Genomic DNA, 17,944 nt, shown 5'->3' with positions numbered 1-17,944 from the left:
TGTTTACTTTTTATAGGTTTATATGTATACTGTGTATCATGGTTGGCTTCTTTCCTTGATCCTCTTCTTATTTATATCTCAACTAACACTCAACTATATCAAGTAAGGTTTTCCTTTCTAACACAATACCCTTATAGTTTCTTTTTGTTTTTTTGCTAATCCTTTTTCATGTACACTAACAATATAAATTTCTTATTCCCATTTTTTTAATGAAATGTTAAATTTTGTATGTAGAAAAGTTTCGTTATTCTTGTGCTGAAATATTTAGCTACATGATAAGCATAAATAAAGCAAAAATTAAAATTACAGGTAGACATTTTGATATTACAGTAGAAACTTTTTAATCAGAATATGGATTATTTAAATTATTGGATTACTTAAACCAATAGTTTCCTTGAATTTCCTAATAAACAATTTGAATTTTGGATAATTCTGTGATTTCAAATTTTATATATATATATATTCACTTCGTATGCTATTTATTATTGTAAGTGAACTTTCTACAGAATATTAGTTAATATTCTGTTGAAAGTTTAATTATTTTGTTAGCTATTAATAGTTTTGTGTGCATAATATGATTGTATCCTGCTCAATATGTTAAATTCGAGTTGAGATGAAAAAATAACGATCTTTTCTTTTCAAATTAATTTCTTTTTCAAGAAATAAATATCATTAATTCTTGGAACATATGTTATAAATTTGCTCTGAAATTAAGAATTTTAAATTTTTATAAAAATGACAGTTAAAGAATTTTAAAATTGAAGAAATTCTCAAAAAAAAAAAAAAAAAAAATTAAGAATAATCTTTAGAAGTCCCCATCAAATAGAAAGGTGATTCAATTATTTAAGTTCCTTATTTATTGAGTAGGTTAATGTTTTTGAATATTTCTTTCCTTCTTTTTATTCTTTAGAATATGTTCTATTGAACCAAATTTTAAAATTGTAAGTATTTTAAAACTTTTTGAAAGTTCAAGTTTTAAAAATGCTTGCAAATTAAAAACAAAAGCATTTAAAGCTTGTTTGCTGAATTTAATGAACCACATTTTAAAGTTAATACATGAAATGAAACAAAAGAATTCAAAAAGACTATTTTGTTCCCTAATGAAAATAGAAATTCCAGCCGTATAGGTCTGAATCTTGTAGGTTGATATGGAGGAGGTTGTATCTCTTTTCTATGTAAAGGGGACCTTTAACTATTTGCATCATATATTAATTATAAAATTTAAAGTCTTCTGGAAATATAACTTGTAACTATCTGATTAAAATTTTGAATTTGTAATAAAGTTTTTAAATAGTTATTGATATAGGTTATTTAAAATGCAATTCAGTTGTGTATTATTTAATTATTTTGATTTTAAATTATTATCTAAAGATCCTTAATACTGTTTATGATTTAATGTAACTGTCAGAACTTAATAAAAAAAAATGAGTACATTAATTTTAAGCTAAACTTAATAAGGTTGCTATAAAGAAAAAGCAAATTATACTTCTAGCATGAAAATGTGAAGTATGCATGAAAAAAAAATGATTTGTGGTTAAAAATGTTTGAAATTAAACAAAACTGGAAACAGAAATAAAGGACTAAATTTGAAAAGAAGCCAATTTCCTTATTTTATTTACAATTTATCAATTATTACAACAAAGATTTTCTAGATATCTCTTCTCTGAGATTACCTCTAAATTTCAGAATCTGATTAAGTAGATATTAAAACATTCTTTAACATATTTTTTGTATGCAGCATACTTCAGTTGTATAAACTATAGATTAACTATAGATTAACTATGTATTCCAAAAATGAGTCAGTGCCCATCTTTTAGTGCAAACCATATTAGAAATTTTTAAAATATTAGCAACTGTAAAAGAGTGTTTTTGAAAGTAAACTATTCTTTGTGAAAATATCTGTTTCCTATACAATAACTAATTCATTATTTTATGTTGTCTGTCGACATTATACAAAGTAAGATTTTAATAAACACATTCTTTTTGAATACACATTCGATATTAGTTTTTAAGTAGCCATTTATTATGGATCAAACTCATAAAGTTTAATACTGTTTGAAAAAAAAATACTAAGTTGCATCAGAAAGAAGCTGCAGAGACAAGTATATTTTTTCATTGAAAATATTTTACTGAAATGAAAATTATGCTGATATTCAGCAATTATGTGGCTAATTGTAATGTGATTCTTCATATCTGCTGAATCTTTGCAAAATTCATACCGAAATAATGAATAACAATAATTTATGAGAAGGGTAATATTTGGAAACTTATTTTAAAATATTTCTAGGTTTTTGTGGTTTTTCTCTCTATGTAATGCAAATACAGGTTAGTGCTAGTTCCAGTAATAAGTCCTCCACAAAAGCTAGGTTCACTCAGTGCTTGATCTACGAAAAGTTCCCTTGTCTTTTAGATTGGGATCAAACTTACAAGGCTATGGAGTTGAATATTGATAGTCATAAACTCAGAACAGAGTGGGCTATCCAACTCCAGTTATAAAGTAAAAATATGCTGAACAACCATTGAATATTCTTATTGCGCAGCAACTTTAATAATTTTCAATTAATCAATAGGCTGAATTTGTGAAATTTTTTACAAAATTTGCTTCATTTGTTCTACTATTAGGTGTACATTTTGGAAGACACTGTCTTAAAATATATTTTTTTGATATACTTTTCTTTATTTTGTAGTTAAAAGTTTTTCCTGTATACATGTAATTGTTTTCAAAAAATATTTTTACTTCTATTTGTATTTATGTTTAATCAAAAATACTTTTAAATAATTGGTAAATGAATAAATTCTAATTTGTTTGTTATTCCATATTAATTATTTATGATACATTGTTTCAAATTTAATGCTAGAACCCTTTTTCAGAGGATGGTTTTTGAGTCCGAATGTTTCTAGGAAGCAGGATCATGAGGTAAAGCTTGTGTCATTTTTTGTTTAATATTTATTTTTACTATTAAATATTGATAAAACTGAAATATAAGAAAAATATTTACAATGGGTCCTTCGGCAAACCGAACATGTAGAATGTGGCAAAAATAGTTTAAAATGTTATTCAAATGTTTATTTATGTGAACATGAGTAGCATGTAACTGCAGTAGTTGTAGAAGTTATAGTAGTTGTAAAAAAACATATAACCAACACCTATGACTTATTTCTCTTATGCTAAAATGGTGTTTCATGCAAAAAAGTAACAAAATAGTTTTCCCTTTTAACATCTTTTATAATTTGTACTGGTTTTTATGCATTACTTTTTGTGGTTATTTCAAATTAAATGTATTATCTCAATTTTTTTTGAACCTCTAATTTGAGATTGATTATTGGGGAACCATAAAACTGTGAGTTGAGAAGGGTTATAGTTTTATGATAATTAAAGAGTATTAGCCATAGTGTTAATCTTAATGCATTTGGGGTTTTCATAATAATCTAAATTTAATTTTTTAGGTGAATGCTACCCATTCATTAATTTGTATGACTAAAATATTATTTTTAGATAAAAGTGTAATATTTTTAAGTGAACAAACAGAAGTAAAATTTGGCAAAAATAAAATAATAAGTAGAAGTAACAATTAAATTATATTCCTTCATCTTAAAACATAATAAATTCTTCATTTAGGTTCGCTGTCCAATTTTAATTTTTTTTAAAGAAAAAAATCTGAGTTAGAAACAAATTGAATTATTGCATTAATAAATTTCAAGCAATAAAAAACACTATTTTTGTAGGTTCTAAATATTCTTTGGTGGAAATATTTGTTATTTTGCTCTATTTTTAATGAATTTATTGTAAATTGTTTCTAAGGCTTTTTGTGAATGACACCTTTATTATGATTTTTATCTATATACTTAAAAAAAGAGAAAAAAACAACATAATCTCCTTAAACTTGAAAATATTTTGAGTAAATCAAAAATGAAAATTTGCTTTCAAAATCTAATAGCTAAAATTTTGACTTACAGGAAACTATAGGTGACTTCATACTACATAGAATATCATATATTTTTATTATGATTTTTTTGAATTTTTACAAATAGATAATAATTAGTTTTAAATTTTTTTTAAATATTTTGTTATTTTTTTTTTACCAGAAAAATGTAATTTTGCTTCTAAATGAGTGTCTCCTGTAATTGCTTATTTGAGAAATTAAAGAAAAATGAATTTTATATTGTATTTTAGGAAGGAGATTTGGGGGTGTCTGATAAGTTTCAACTGGTTCTTCAAGTAGCTAGAAAAGTACAGGTTTGTTGACTGCATATTAGCTCACATTTTCTTTACTATCATAATTAATTACCATTGATATTTATATTATTTTGTACATTACAGAATAAATTAGGTTATATGGCTGATTGTTTAGAGAAGATTAAAAAGTAAGCATCTCTCTTTATCTTTTCAGTTTTAGAATTCTATAAATTATTTTATCAATCAAAAGTTTTACTTATTACTCCTCCCTTCTTCTATGATATTCTATATAATATCTGATATATTTTGTTTTACAAAGCTTGAACATATATTTTATTTGACTGTATATTTGGTTCAGAAAAGTGTTTCAGATCGTGGGTGATTAGTGTTTTAAATTTTTTTTGACAATTTATTTTTTTATCTCACTGAAAATATTTTTATTTTAAAGCGCGTAAATTCACTTAGCTGGGATTTAAATGTGCATTAACTGCTGGTTTAAGCAGTTTTAAACGAAAAAAAAGTTCATTTTAATTTTTCATGATAAATTGCATTTCTGGTAAGATGAAAATCCAAAATTTCAATTTAATTTTTAATTATTAATATTCTGACGTCGTATATTATAATTTTAAAATATCTTAATCTAAATTTGTAAAGCAGTGAAATTATCCCTTACTAAAATAGATTTTTTCACTGTATGTTATTGAATAGTATTTACTATTTATATTTTTATTATTTATATTTTAAGGGTGCCTTAAAACTTGATCTAGATTTGAATTTCGTATTTTATGCATCAATCAAAAAATAAATTTTCACTAAAATGCTGTGTTTTCAGTTAAAATTGTTTTTTGAAATTGAATATGTGAATTTTAGGGCTCCCTTAATTATTTAATTCTAATTATACATGTTTAGTTATAACAAATGATATATTTTGAATATATTTTCCAACAGTGTTCGTACAATGATTAAGTTATTATGAAGTAATTTATTAGCATATTTATATAATTTTCTATTATTTTTTATTTTTTAATGTTTAATTTTTATTCTTCTCAGTGAAAGTACAAAAAAAGTAACATTTTAATGCAATAAGAATTACATTGGTATAATTTTGAAAAAGCACACTTATTTATTAGTATAAAATGTGCTAATTCATGTGATTTTCAATCTTACAGTTTGATGTTATGGCAGCAGATGGAAGTAACTGCCCATTTATATTTTGTGTTCATTCTTGGCTTCATTGCATCATGTATTTTTTCTGCACATCAGTTATTCACTATAATGGGTAAGCATGAATTATTTTAATATTATTCGTAAACTTGTGTAACTTTTTTCGACTTCAATAAATGTTCAAATTTTTTGAACTTGATGTTTTAATTTAATGAAAATATTTTCTATTCAAAACATAACTTTATAGAAATTTTTTTTTAAATTTTAAATTTTCAAGAATTTGATTTTGATAAAATAAACATGACAAATAAATATTTTATGTATATTTTTTTTAAAAATTGTTATTTTTTTAAAATAAAAAAAAATTAAAAGTTAAGTGTTTAACACAAAATGTCTCATACTTAAAACTTCTGCTCAATTGAGAAACAATAATAAATACTTTTGAAAATCTCTTGAATTTAAGTTTTATTAAGGATATCGATTTCATTAGTAAATTCTTATTAAAGATATTAAGATAAAAAGTAGCTTGAATAACTACCAACAATTTTATACTCTTGTATGTGATAATATGGTTATACACATGTGTAAGTATGTATATAACTTTATGGTTGAATTTGTATCTCTCTGATTAAAGATTAGATTCAAATTTGTTAAATTTGTATCTAAATTTTAGATAACATATTTTATAGAAATTAATATAATTAAAAACCTATGTTTTTTTAAAAATCTTTATACTTTAATATTAGATTAATGCATTTTTAGCTATGAAAAGCCTATAGAATGACCAGACTTATTGGCTTTCTTAAGAATCCAATTTAAATCAATTCATTCTTTCTTCTATCCAAGTATATCTTTAACTCTCAACTGCTATCTTCAATTCTTTGATGTCAGTGAGCAAGTTTTAATCATTTCTTTACTATGATAACTATTTGTTTTCAGAGCTAACTTAAAACTATCATCAGTACTGGAAACTGTTAATATTATTTTGCGCTGAAAAAAGTACTTCTCTTCGCCATTATTGTTACAATGCATATTCCTTTAAAATTGTGGCTGCCCAGTTACTATTAAAATTTTTTTAAACTCAGTTGTGGTTTAATTTTTTTGCGAATTAACATAAGAAAGGTATTTTCCAGCTTCATACCCATTATGTTAACACTTGTGCGAACCTATTTGTAAATTTTAAAAGATTTCCATATTTATTTGGAAAGTCTGAAATCTGTTTGGAAATTAGGGACAAAAAATGGCTTGGATACAGATGAACCTTTATATAAATAAAACATGAATGGGTGAAACAATATATAGATGAAACAATGTATAAAAATAGATGAAAAACCTATTAGGAAAGATATGATTAATGTAACTTTAAATTGTAATTGTTTTTTTGTAGCAAGTTTAAATAGATATCAGTGGTAATCATTTTTTTTAAAGCTGTGATTTGTTTGTGATCTGGCTGCAAGAAAGTATCACCCAGGCTTTAAAAAGGTTATTCTGTACATTGTTCATGTTTATGTTTTTTTGCTCACTATATTTTAATTTTCAGGATTTTATATGGGTGTTAAATTCTTCATCATCGATTACATTTTTTTTCGATTTCCACGAGTGCAACAAAAGCACGATACAACAGCTAGATTGTGGAAAACTTTGCCAACTGATGCGCAGCTGGAGAGGAAACATAATAGAGCAGAATTGGATAAGGTATCATCCTACGATTATAACAATTATAGACTTTTAAATATTTATTTCAAAATTTTAGTTTTATATTGTTTATCTCTTTTTAAGAAAATTTTTGCTTCTTGTGGCTTTGCTTAATGACTTCTGAATGGCCGAACTAATTTTCAACATTTTGCTCTACTTTGCCATATTTTTCATTTTCATGTTTTGAGTTGTATGTATGCAATGTAAAGAAAAAAGAAAAAAGTTTTTGAAAAATCGTTTTTAATTATTTCTGAGTCAACTGTTACAAAAATAGCATTGTTGCAGTTTGTCTATATTTTTAATTTTATAAAAAATAGAAGTAATAGGTTGGAGCAAAATTTTATGATTAATAAAGAGGCTCTTACAAATCTCAATTTTAGAATTTGCTACTGCTTGCTAACCTTGTAACTGCTTGTGTAGTTCATCATAGTTTGTGTAGCAAAGCTATCTTTCAGATAGCTTTGCTGGCTATTTTTGCAGTAGTCTTGTTTAACATCTCATCTTTTACACTTTCATATTTTTTTTACTTCATTTATTTTGCATTAAATGGGTCCCAGTATTTGTATAGTATTCTTTTAATTATTCTGTGTTTAAAAACTTGTGATAGATAAAAATTACCATATTTTAATTATTCATTTAAATTATATCTAATTATTTCAAGTATGATTTCAATTGAGGTTTACATTATATATTTTAGCTGGTTGTGAATCAAAGCATTTGTATTGGTACTTCGTTATCATCTGAAAATCAAAATTTTTGTGAACTTTTCAATTTGCCAACTACTGAAACACCTCTTCCAGGTACAGTATTTTTCAGACTTACTGGTTATTATTTTTTCATGTATCTAATTTCTCTCTTTTTTTCTCTCAAGACTGTGATTTAAATACATATTTAATGATACTTCTATTAGATTATTGTCTCATTTTTGTTCTCTAGCTATGTTAGAAGTTATATTAAATTAGGATATTAATTTGCATTTTGATTACATTCAGAGCCGTTTTTAAGGATGGGCGTAGACTTTTACACCCATGTATGTCTTATGGCTCAAAAGTTTGCCACTCTTAAAGTTTTGTAATGTTTCTGGTGCGGCCGTTCCGCAATTATTAACAATGCATTTAGTTCTGAAAGTGGCTTGAAAGATAGGTAACATTATCATGTGTGGATTTTAGAGCTTGAAAATATGATTGGGCACAAGCATGCTACAAGGATTTACTTCTCAAGAAAATGAATGCTTAATAGATATAGTTTTAACTGATCAGATGAACAACCAAATCAATGATTGAGAAGTATTCAGAAGAATTTTAGAAGTAACAAAGTTTTTAGCATCACGATGTCTAGCATTCTGTGGAGATGGTCAGACAATTGGATCGCAGTATAATGGATGGAAATTATTTGGGAACGTTATAACTATTGAATAAACATGGCCCTTTTTCTTGCTGGACTTATAAACAATTATGGGAGCAAGGGTAATGGACATACATCTTATTTATCAACTTTGATTTGTAATTTATCGAAGCTGAATCAATTGTAGAATATAAAGTATTAAACAAAATAACAGCAGAACTGAGGAAAGCAAAATATTTTTATGTAAGTATTGATTCAACACCAGACATTTTCCATGTGGATTAGCTGACATTTGATGTCCGATATGTGAACGTCGGAATTGGCATGGAACTTTTGGATTTTTTTTCAATTGAAAGGCATTAATCTGAGTACTTGTCTGATACTATTGTATCTTTTCCTAATGACCAAGGCATAACTATAAGTGATTGCCGAGGACAAACGCAAGATAACGCATCAAATATGGCAGACAAGTACTCTGGTTTATAAGCAAGGTTAAAAGAGAAACCTCCCACAACATTTTTTTTACCATGTCTAGCACATACTTTCGTGAAGAAGCCGAGAGATGCCTCTTAGAGGATTATTTCCAATTTTTGCAGAAACTTGACTCCTTTTTTTTCTCAAGTCCTACCCATCGGTGGAATATCTTAACAAAATGCTTAGAATTTGGACTAGTCGTAAAGTGTCCATCAGATACTATGTACTCCACCCATTTAGACACAGTAACGGCTCTGCAAGAAAGTTAAGGAAAAATTATGGCCGTTCTTCAAATTTTAGAAAAGAACAAAGAGCGTCTAGAAGCTGGACACGATGCTCTCTGGGCTCGATGGTCCCTTCTAAAGAACCGATGGACTCTTCTAAAGAAATGGAAGAAGTTGGAAAATATTGTGTTGACAGAATTTTGTGGTGATATGTTATCAAGAATAAACCAGACTTCAGTAAACATACAGATTCCTTCTTCTCCTTCTCACTTTCTTGGTCTTCCTTTCAATGATGGTCTGAAATTGATTGAATCCTTGATTACTTTTGTGAGGGAACAGAAAGAAAAGTTCTCTACTTATAAAACCATTTTTGAGGAAAATTTACTTAATTTTAAAGCTGAAGATAAGATGACGCGTACTTCTTCAAGAATTTCTCTTTGACATTTTATAATGGAGATGCGGATGTTATATTACAAAGTAGCGAAATGTTTGAAGTTTATCTCCCAGTAATTAACACATCGATTAAAATATGTTAAGGAAATTAATCTCTTTCAAATTAAAATCTCTTTTAAACAATAGCTGATTTGTTCATTTTTTTTTCTCCAAATTTGAGTTCCTTAACTTCCAAGAAATTAATACTACACTGTTATAGTTTTTGAAGATTTTATGCCAATGATATGAATGAAAAAGAACTAGTGCTATAATTAGAACATTTCCAGTATTATTTGGCTTAGATTAAGTTAGACCAATTAGGAATAGATGAGATGTACAAAAAGTAAAAAACTACTATCTTGAAGACACATTTCCATACATTGACATTAGTCAATTTTTTTTTATGAGTGACATTTTACAATTGTCACTCATGTTAACTGAATGTAGTGGCACATGTTCATTCTCCAGATTAAAATTAATGAAGCACACACTAAGAAATAGCATGACTTAAAAAAGATTGAGTCATTTCCCAATCATGAACATTGAACATGATATCTTGCAAAAAATTGATTTTAATGATGTGTTCGAAATGATGTGCATAAAAAAGCATTGCTACCTTAAACTTTCTATGCAAATAATGTATTAAAGCTTTTATAATAATGTATCATTGCTTTACTTTCTTAAAATAAAAAGTAAAAATTATTCAAAAATAATTTTTTTTTTAAAATTTCCCATATAGGGCCCCCAAATGAAGACAGACCCTGGGCCCCTAAAAACTGCTCTGACTACATTTACATATTTATGTAAAAGTTCAATTAGAAGTATGGTGCATTTCAAACACTATGTAAATTTGTAGTAAAACCCATAACCCTTATTTATTAAGATATTAATTTTGAGCTTTTTTTTTTGTTGTAAAAAATTAAGTTATCTACTTTTATGCTGCGGGAACTAGATACTCTTTATGGTTTTTAGTAATAAAACATATAAATTAAATTTATGAAAAATAAGTTTCACACATTATTTTTTTTGAGAAGGTTGATAGTTAAAATATATTTTCTAAGCTAATAGGGTTGATAGAATGTTGAGAATAATTGTACAAGTGGTTGAAATTGGTTATACTTCGCTTATATATTCTGAACAAAATAGTTAGCTAAGCCTTGTAATGGTTTACTAGGGTATCTTTGAGTCATGGAACTTCTGTTTACCTAAACAAGGAGAACCCCTAAGTAGATCTAGTTATTAGGTTTTTGTTCCAAGTTATAATTCTTTATATTTGTTATATATTGTATTTACACTTTTCTTGTAATTACTTTATTTAGCTTGGCATGGTGGCCGAAGATGCACTCTAATAAATAAGGATAAATCATTGACTGCTGCTTTTAAAAATGGACGTCTGTATTTGACAAACAGGTTTGTTTTCTTTCCTAAAACTGTTTTATTATAAACAATTAGATTTAAGCAGTTAAGTCGAAGAAGTGTTGGAATATAAGGAATTTATCTAAGCTGTTGCTTCTGAAGCTACCATTATTTTGATAAAAGTTTAACCCTTGAATGTCAAATTTTTGTATATTTAAATAGGTTACAATTTTAGCATGCAACTGCCTGAAAATTTTTTAAAAAATTACATTATCTAAACTATAGCTCATTAGGTATATTTATGTATCATTAGTATAAATATTATTCATTTTTCATGAAAGTGATTAATTCAATTATTTAATCAATTTGAGCCTTACCCACTAACCTTTTTCATTTACCTAACATAAACATTGATACACCCAAATCCCGAAATAAAATATCAGATATTATTTATTTTAAATATTATATGTTCTATCAGTGATTATTTATTATTACTTTCATACTAAAATGCATCATATTCAAGCAATTATTATGTGCACAATTTTTTTTCCAACAGTGCTAAAAATGGGAAGATGTGCAAATGTATGCTTATTTATGAAATGAATGAAGCTTATGAATGTATTCTTATTTATGAAAATATAAAGTACATTTTATTTTATATGAAATTTAGATTTTAAATGTTTGAAGAAAAGAAAATGTATCCTCACCTTAAACATGGTTTATGTTTTGAAACATGTTATTCAAATGAGATTGGTGACCACTAAATATATATTCTACTAATTTTCAAATCAAAGGGGCTTTTTATAATATTAATAAAAACTTTATATTTAACTTATTAATGGCTCGACAGTCCAGATAACCGACTTATAAGTGTTATTATAGAGAAATTTATTAAGTCATTGACCTATCACATAACCTGATTCCTGTTAGCTTTTGATGTGATAGAAATATTATTATGCATTTTTTAAAATCAAATTACAGTGGGCTCCTGACTATCAGGTTAAATGTGGAAGAGTAGGCCTGATCTAAAAATGAAAAAACCAGATAGAACCAAGATCCACTTTCTATTCTCTTTCCTTTGTTATTAAGCATATATGTTACACAACTTAAGATAAATGATTAGCTCAAAAATAACTCAAAAATTCATGAATTACAAACTACACAGTTTTTTCCAGTTTTGTTATCAACAGGATAATGGGAGGAGGTTGACAACACAGGACCTCTTTATCAACCTCCTCCTCCCATAGAACTTGGACCAATGGCGAGTTCTAATATTCCACTTTTTTTACTAGGCTATTTAGTACAGCGGCTGGGTAGTCGAGAGCCTACTGTATATTTTTCTATAACATGGATGGTTTAAATATTTTTATCTTATTAATTTCAGTATGTCAAAAGTAAGTAATATTTTGTAGTAAAGCGCATACTCAGAATTAATTTGGGAAAAAAAATTATAGAAGTCCTATGGATGGAATTATTTCCTTTATATAATTTAATTCTTTAACACTGGGGACATTTTTGTTGTTATTTTAATTACCTATTTTCTGTTTTAGTTTTCTGTGCTTTGAACGTTCTAAGTCTATCACCCCTAAGAATTTAGTGTTAGCTTTGAGAAACATTAGTAAAGTGGAAAAGGTGAGAATCGATCATTTCATAAAAATGTTTTTTTAAATGTCTTAAAACTGAATGGGTCTCTGTGAATAATATGAAATAAACTAAATTTGCTGTTATTTTGATTTATAGGCAAAGCCGTATCCTTGGATTCCTGGTGGTGGAATGGCTATTGAAATAACTATGATTTCTCCTGAAAAGGTGACTTTTTCAATATTTTTTTTTATTTGTATATGTTTTGAATTGAGTTTTTTTGTGTGTCATTATTGATAACGAATGTAATGGTTATTACAAAGCAATAATTTTTGTATTAAGTTTGAATTCTATTATATTCTTATTTATAATATTCTTTTGATAGACAATATGTATGTTAATTTCACAAGAGCAAGCCTTTCACTAAACATTTTTAGGAAAATTTTCACAATATCAAGTGTTAGTATATTTTGAAATTTCATGATCAGAATTTTAGAGATTATTAAATTTTGTTAAAGACTACCCCATACTTTGCCAAGAAAGTTACAAATTTAGACTTGGAAAAAAAAAACATTAAATTAACTGAGCTGTCAACTTTAGCACTAAAGATTTTTTGCGGCTGGTTGTATGGATATAAATTATAATTTGAGATAGCTTTAATTATGATCTTTTTAAAGTATGTTGACATTAAAAGGGAATTTTTTTTTTTTACAATAGAATGTGTTGTTGCCAATGAGTTAACATTAAAAAGTTTCTATACATTTGATTCTGTTGTAGAGTAATTATTTAATTTATTTCAGTATGCATATAATTAAAAATAGATTACTTTTAATAAACTGCATTAGGGCATGTAAATTTGTTTTCTGAAAAATCAATCAAATTTGTTTACTGAAAATTCTTCATTTGAAAACTTTTTTTCTAGAATTATGCAACAGTTTTGTTAACTTGTGATTTATAGCATTCTTAATTCTTTTAAATACTTTTAATAAAAGACTTGTGTGAAGTGTTAATTTTTATTTATTTATCGCAATTCATCATTTGGTACTATTTTTTAATAAAGAAATATGATAGCCCAAGATTACTACAACTCCAGAATAAAAGCCTATGGATTACGATTTTTTAAAGTGTTAAACAAGATAGGTGCAATTTACAGAAGATTATTACCATTACCGTGTAATAATATTATAAAAATTATCTTTCTTCAGAATTTGCTAAATGTATTATATATTTTTCGTATCAGTTTTAGACAATGATAAAAACGTTCAGACACATAAATTTATTGAAATTAATTTCATGTTCTAGAGAACATCGACTTCTAGACTGATCTCAGAAATAAAATAAATTAGACTTTAAATGTATAGAACTAAAAATTGAACTTTTTAATAATTTTTTTAAAAAAAGGTATTGATCTCTGGAGTTTGCTAAACATTGAAATTTTTTTTAATTGGATAACATTAATATTTCATTTTTCATCAAATTCCATTTTGTGATATTAATATGCTAGTTTAATCCAATTTAATCTGTCTTGGAACTAATCTGTTTAAATTGTAATTTTCATGAATTTAATACATTAAAAAAATCTCCTGCAACTGAAACAAAACTTTTATCTACTTAGATAAACTTATACCTGATTCCGTAAATTAAATAAATAAATAGGTGTGTGTGTTTGTATCTTTTCAAAATAAAATAATATTCAGTGCAACTTAAAGATTTTATACGGAATTTGAGGTCTTTAATTTACATATGTTACATATTTAAAGACATGTGAGTGCTTCCTCAACTATTTTAAAAATTAGGTTTATCCTGAATTAACAAAGTTATTTAGGATAACAAATTACAGTGGCACAAAGTAAAGACGTGTGATTTTAATTTGATCATATAGATCATTGATTGTTCAAATAATATCTTTATTAGACAAAAAATTCTTTCGTTGAGTTTAATTCATTTAGTTTCGGCAACCTTTGTTGCCACTCTTTTGAATTTTAAAAATGTGCTTATAGTTTCTACAAAGGAAATATGAGCACAGTCGAACTGGGATTCATCTATCCTGCACTTTTCGTTTTCCAGTATGTATCATCTTGTTTCAACCCTCCCATCACAAATGCTATTCCTATAATGTTAATATCTGCTTAAAGTGCTTTTGATTTCCACATTTGTTATTCAGATTCTAATAAAAATTGAAGTTATTTTATTTTGAGTAGAAAAACATTAATTCCTGATAGGAATTAATAAAAGGAAGATTTTTTAAGGAAAATGCTTCAAATATCACTTTTGATATGTATGCATCTGTTGAAATTTGTGTTATTGTTTCAAGAAATGGTTGCCTAAGCTAAAAATGTGTGGAGTGGTACCGGTGAAGGAAACAAAGCAGAACTACAACCTGTGCCAACATTTGGGGAAGGCCTCAAAGCATTTGAAACAACAAGGAACTTTCTACCTTCTCATGAACTTAAAGAAAATGAAAAGCCAAACTGTTACACATGTCGAACATTTACTATTTGTTCTGAGAAGAAAATATTACTTCAAACTAAAATGTTTATTTATTTTAAATAAATAAATGTATTTAATTATCTTTCTCTTGCATCGTAAATAGAAACATTTATTTGTTTTTGTAATAAACACATAAATTTTTTTACTTAAAATATAATCGGTTATTTTATGTTAATCTATTGAATTTCAGGAGGAACATTTGTCATTTTCTGGTTTACATCATTTGCAATAAAGGATTATATAAGAAACAATCAATCAAGGTTCTACTCTATTACAGGGTTTTTTGCAAAGCTTTTCACACATAGTTTTTCTTGTAATTGTTCTGACTTTCTATCTTGTTTTACATGATAACTTCTTGTATCATATATTTAGATCTAACTAAGATTGCACTATTGATGTCATAATTATCTAAACAGAAATTTTTTAAAAAAAGATTTTTTAATGCTAGTTTAGGGACTATTATAACACATTCCATCTCTTATAATTAACTTGATGCTGAGCTTTTTTTTAAGTATATCCTTCAAAGTGATCTGAATTTGAATACCAGTAGTCCGATAATTAGACTTTTCACATATTTGAAACAAAATGCAATATTGATCTAAAGACTATGCACTACCCAATATTTTTATGTGTTATTGCTACAGTTTGAAATTTTGTCATAGAGGATTCGAAGTTATTTCTAATCGTTTCACTGCTATTTTAAAACTCAATTTGTTTTTAAATTTATTGTAATATTTTTTTGTTAGATTGAATTTTTTTTTATATTTTAGACTTACATATTTGGCGCCATATTAAATAGAGATGAAACTTTGGAAAGCATTATAGATGCGGGATCAAAAGCAGGTTTAGCTTGGGCATCTGCTTCTGCTATCACATCAATGCAGTCAGAGCATGAAGAAGCACAGCCAACTACAAGCACAAAGAAAACGACATGATCAACTCATTGTAGCCTATTTCACTCATCTTTCCCAGTCTTGTTGCTTTCTGTGTGTAATATAATCCTTAAATAAGAGCTTCAGATGTACATTGAATCATCATTTGCATGTGATTCATATTTTGATAGAATTTAATATTACCTTCTATGAGCCCCTTTTTTGTCATCCGCCAAGATGGTTAATGGAATTTCCATTTCTTGTTTTAGATGATTGTTGATGTTCATTATTTTAAATTCTTATTTTTTTTTATCATCTGCTGAATAAAGTCATAGCCTGAGATATTTTTAGAAATTTATGTAATAAGAAATTACTTTGAGAATTTTTTTTTTTTTTTTTTTTCAAATGGTAGTACAAGTGACATTGAAGTTGAAAACATAAATGTATTAATTGCTTAATTTTTTTTGTTTTATTCTATTTATTTGCTCTTTTTTTTATAAACAACTTCTACTTTATTGTTTTATATCCTTGTAATATTTTCTCGCTTGTAACTTATTTTGATCCTGTTATTAAACAGTTTTATTTTCCAAAAAAGTAAAAGAAAATCCAAAAGTTGTCTTCTCAAAAAAATTTCTTCAAAATTTTAATAATAGTTAAAATGATTTCTTAAACTTAAATAAGAGAGGCAATTACTGGTAATTATATATTTTTTATGAATTCTCTTGAATTATAAATTTGGAAATTGTAAATCAAGATTTTACATTCTTTTAGTAAAATATTTGTAATATGTATTCAAAAAAAGTTACTAAATTGTATTAAATAAAAAAGTAAGCTATAATAGTATAAAATAATTGCTTGTAAGTGAGATTTTTACTAAAAAATTATCTTAGCAATATTAAATTTCATAATTTGTTAATGTTATATAATGGTTTGTAAAAGCTGGTAATTATAAAATTTCAAAATTTTTCAATTTGTGGTCATTACTTTAAGAAACTTCAGCAGCCGTCCATAAATAATATTTGTTTTTCAAGCGTATATACAATTAAATTTTTTGTGTATCTATAATTATCCTCAGACCGTTATAAATATAATTGTTAGTTCAGAAATAAAACTATTATAGTTTTCTTACCCTCCTCTGCAGTTTTTGCTGCAGATTCTAAATTGAAAGTTTTTGATTATACATTCATTGCAACTGTTATTGTTGTATATATTTTTTAACTGTCAATTTGAAGAAATTTGTTTTTAGAATTAACATAACTATTTTAAAATTTAAAAAAAAGTCTTATTTTTAAAATTTTTATTTGCTTTTTGTTGACAAAACTGCCATTTTTTTTAAAGAAAGTGTTATGCTTGGTGATTTAAAAATAACAAAAAGTGTTTTTAATCTTGGCATTAGAAAAAGGACTAAAAGTGCTATGAAATTTCGTAGCAAAATATGTGAGTCCATGAAGAAAAATGCTTAAAAATTTGATTGTAATGGTAAAAAATTCTGCAAAAGTATGTTAATTAAAATGCACTAAAATTTAAAAGATAAGTTTAATCCAAAACAAATAAGTAATTTCTATGACAAGGTATCAGATAAGAGAAGTACAGCATCACATTTCTTGTTTAAGGAATCATATAAATTTGTATTATTGCTGACTATAGTTAATTGTAGTATGTATATACTTTCTAATTATCTTGAATTCTGAATTGATATGTTAAAATATTATTTTTTGGCTATGGAAGTTCTGTTGTATTGTGATTCAGTACTTTTTTAGTAGCGATATTGAAAACACATCTTGTTATTTTTGGATCGCTCTGTATTATGTGTGTTAATTTAATAATTTATTTACCCAGGGCCTAATAGAAATAAATTTATCGATTCATTAAAATGTATTTGAAATCTATCTTCAGCATACATAACTTAAATTCAATGTTAAAAATAAATTTTAATTTTACCATTCTTAAAAAAATTGCTGCAGGATACGTTAATAAGTCCTTGGACTAGGCCTTTCATGTCTTCTGTGGATCAATAAAATGAGTACCAAGCATGCTTCTAGACTAAATGTTGGAGGTTCCGCTTTCAGCTTATCGCTCAACTGTAACATCTGCTTCTGTACTCCAGAGCCCAAGGTCAAGAAAACTAGGATGGT

At 26.2% G+C, this 17,944-nt stretch overlaps 1 protein-coding gene across 3 annotated transcripts in view; it reads left to right on the top strand.

The window, feature by feature from the left end:
* The window catches only part of LOC107438053 (GRAM domain-containing protein 4), a 33,056-nt gene extending 16,642 nt beyond the window's left edge, over positions 1–16,414 (top strand). Inside the window, exons 9-19 of one of the 3 annotated variants that reach the window (XR_015431402.1) lie at positions 17–102; positions 2,872–2,917; positions 4,175–4,237; positions 4,322–4,365; positions 5,347–5,456; positions 6,882–7,036; positions 7,734–8,048; positions 10,754–10,920; positions 12,417–12,498; positions 12,607–12,675; positions 15,708–16,414. Coding sequence is in view for 2 of the 3 variants with exons in the window: in XM_016050214.4 (XP_015905700.2) it covers positions 17–102; positions 2,872–2,917; positions 4,175–4,237; positions 4,322–4,365; positions 5,347–5,456; positions 6,882–7,036; positions 7,734–7,836; positions 10,830–10,920; positions 12,417–12,498; positions 12,607–12,675; positions 15,708–15,872 (1,014 nt within the window). In the remaining variant the exon portion in view is untranslated. The remainder of the gene's footprint in view (positions 1–16; positions 103–2,871; positions 2,918–4,174; positions 4,238–4,321; positions 4,366–5,346; positions 5,457–6,881; positions 7,037–7,733; positions 8,049–10,753; positions 10,921–12,416; positions 12,499–12,606; positions 12,676–15,707) is intronic. The other 2 variants (XM_016050214.4, XM_087157454.1) reach the window with 2 other exon arrangements.
* Positions 16,415–17,944: the final 1,530 nt, after the last annotated feature.

The sequence above is a fragment of the Parasteatoda tepidariorum genome, chromosome 2 (assembly GCF_982258835.1).
Source record: "Parasteatoda tepidariorum strain Cologne lab strain chromosome 2, Ptep-v5.0, whole genome shotgun sequence".
Taxonomy (NCBI): domain Eukaryota; kingdom Metazoa; phylum Arthropoda; class Arachnida; order Araneae; family Theridiidae; genus Parasteatoda; species Parasteatoda tepidariorum.
Note: the sequence above shows the minus strand (reverse complement) of the source record. Positions and strands in the feature narration are given on the sequence as shown.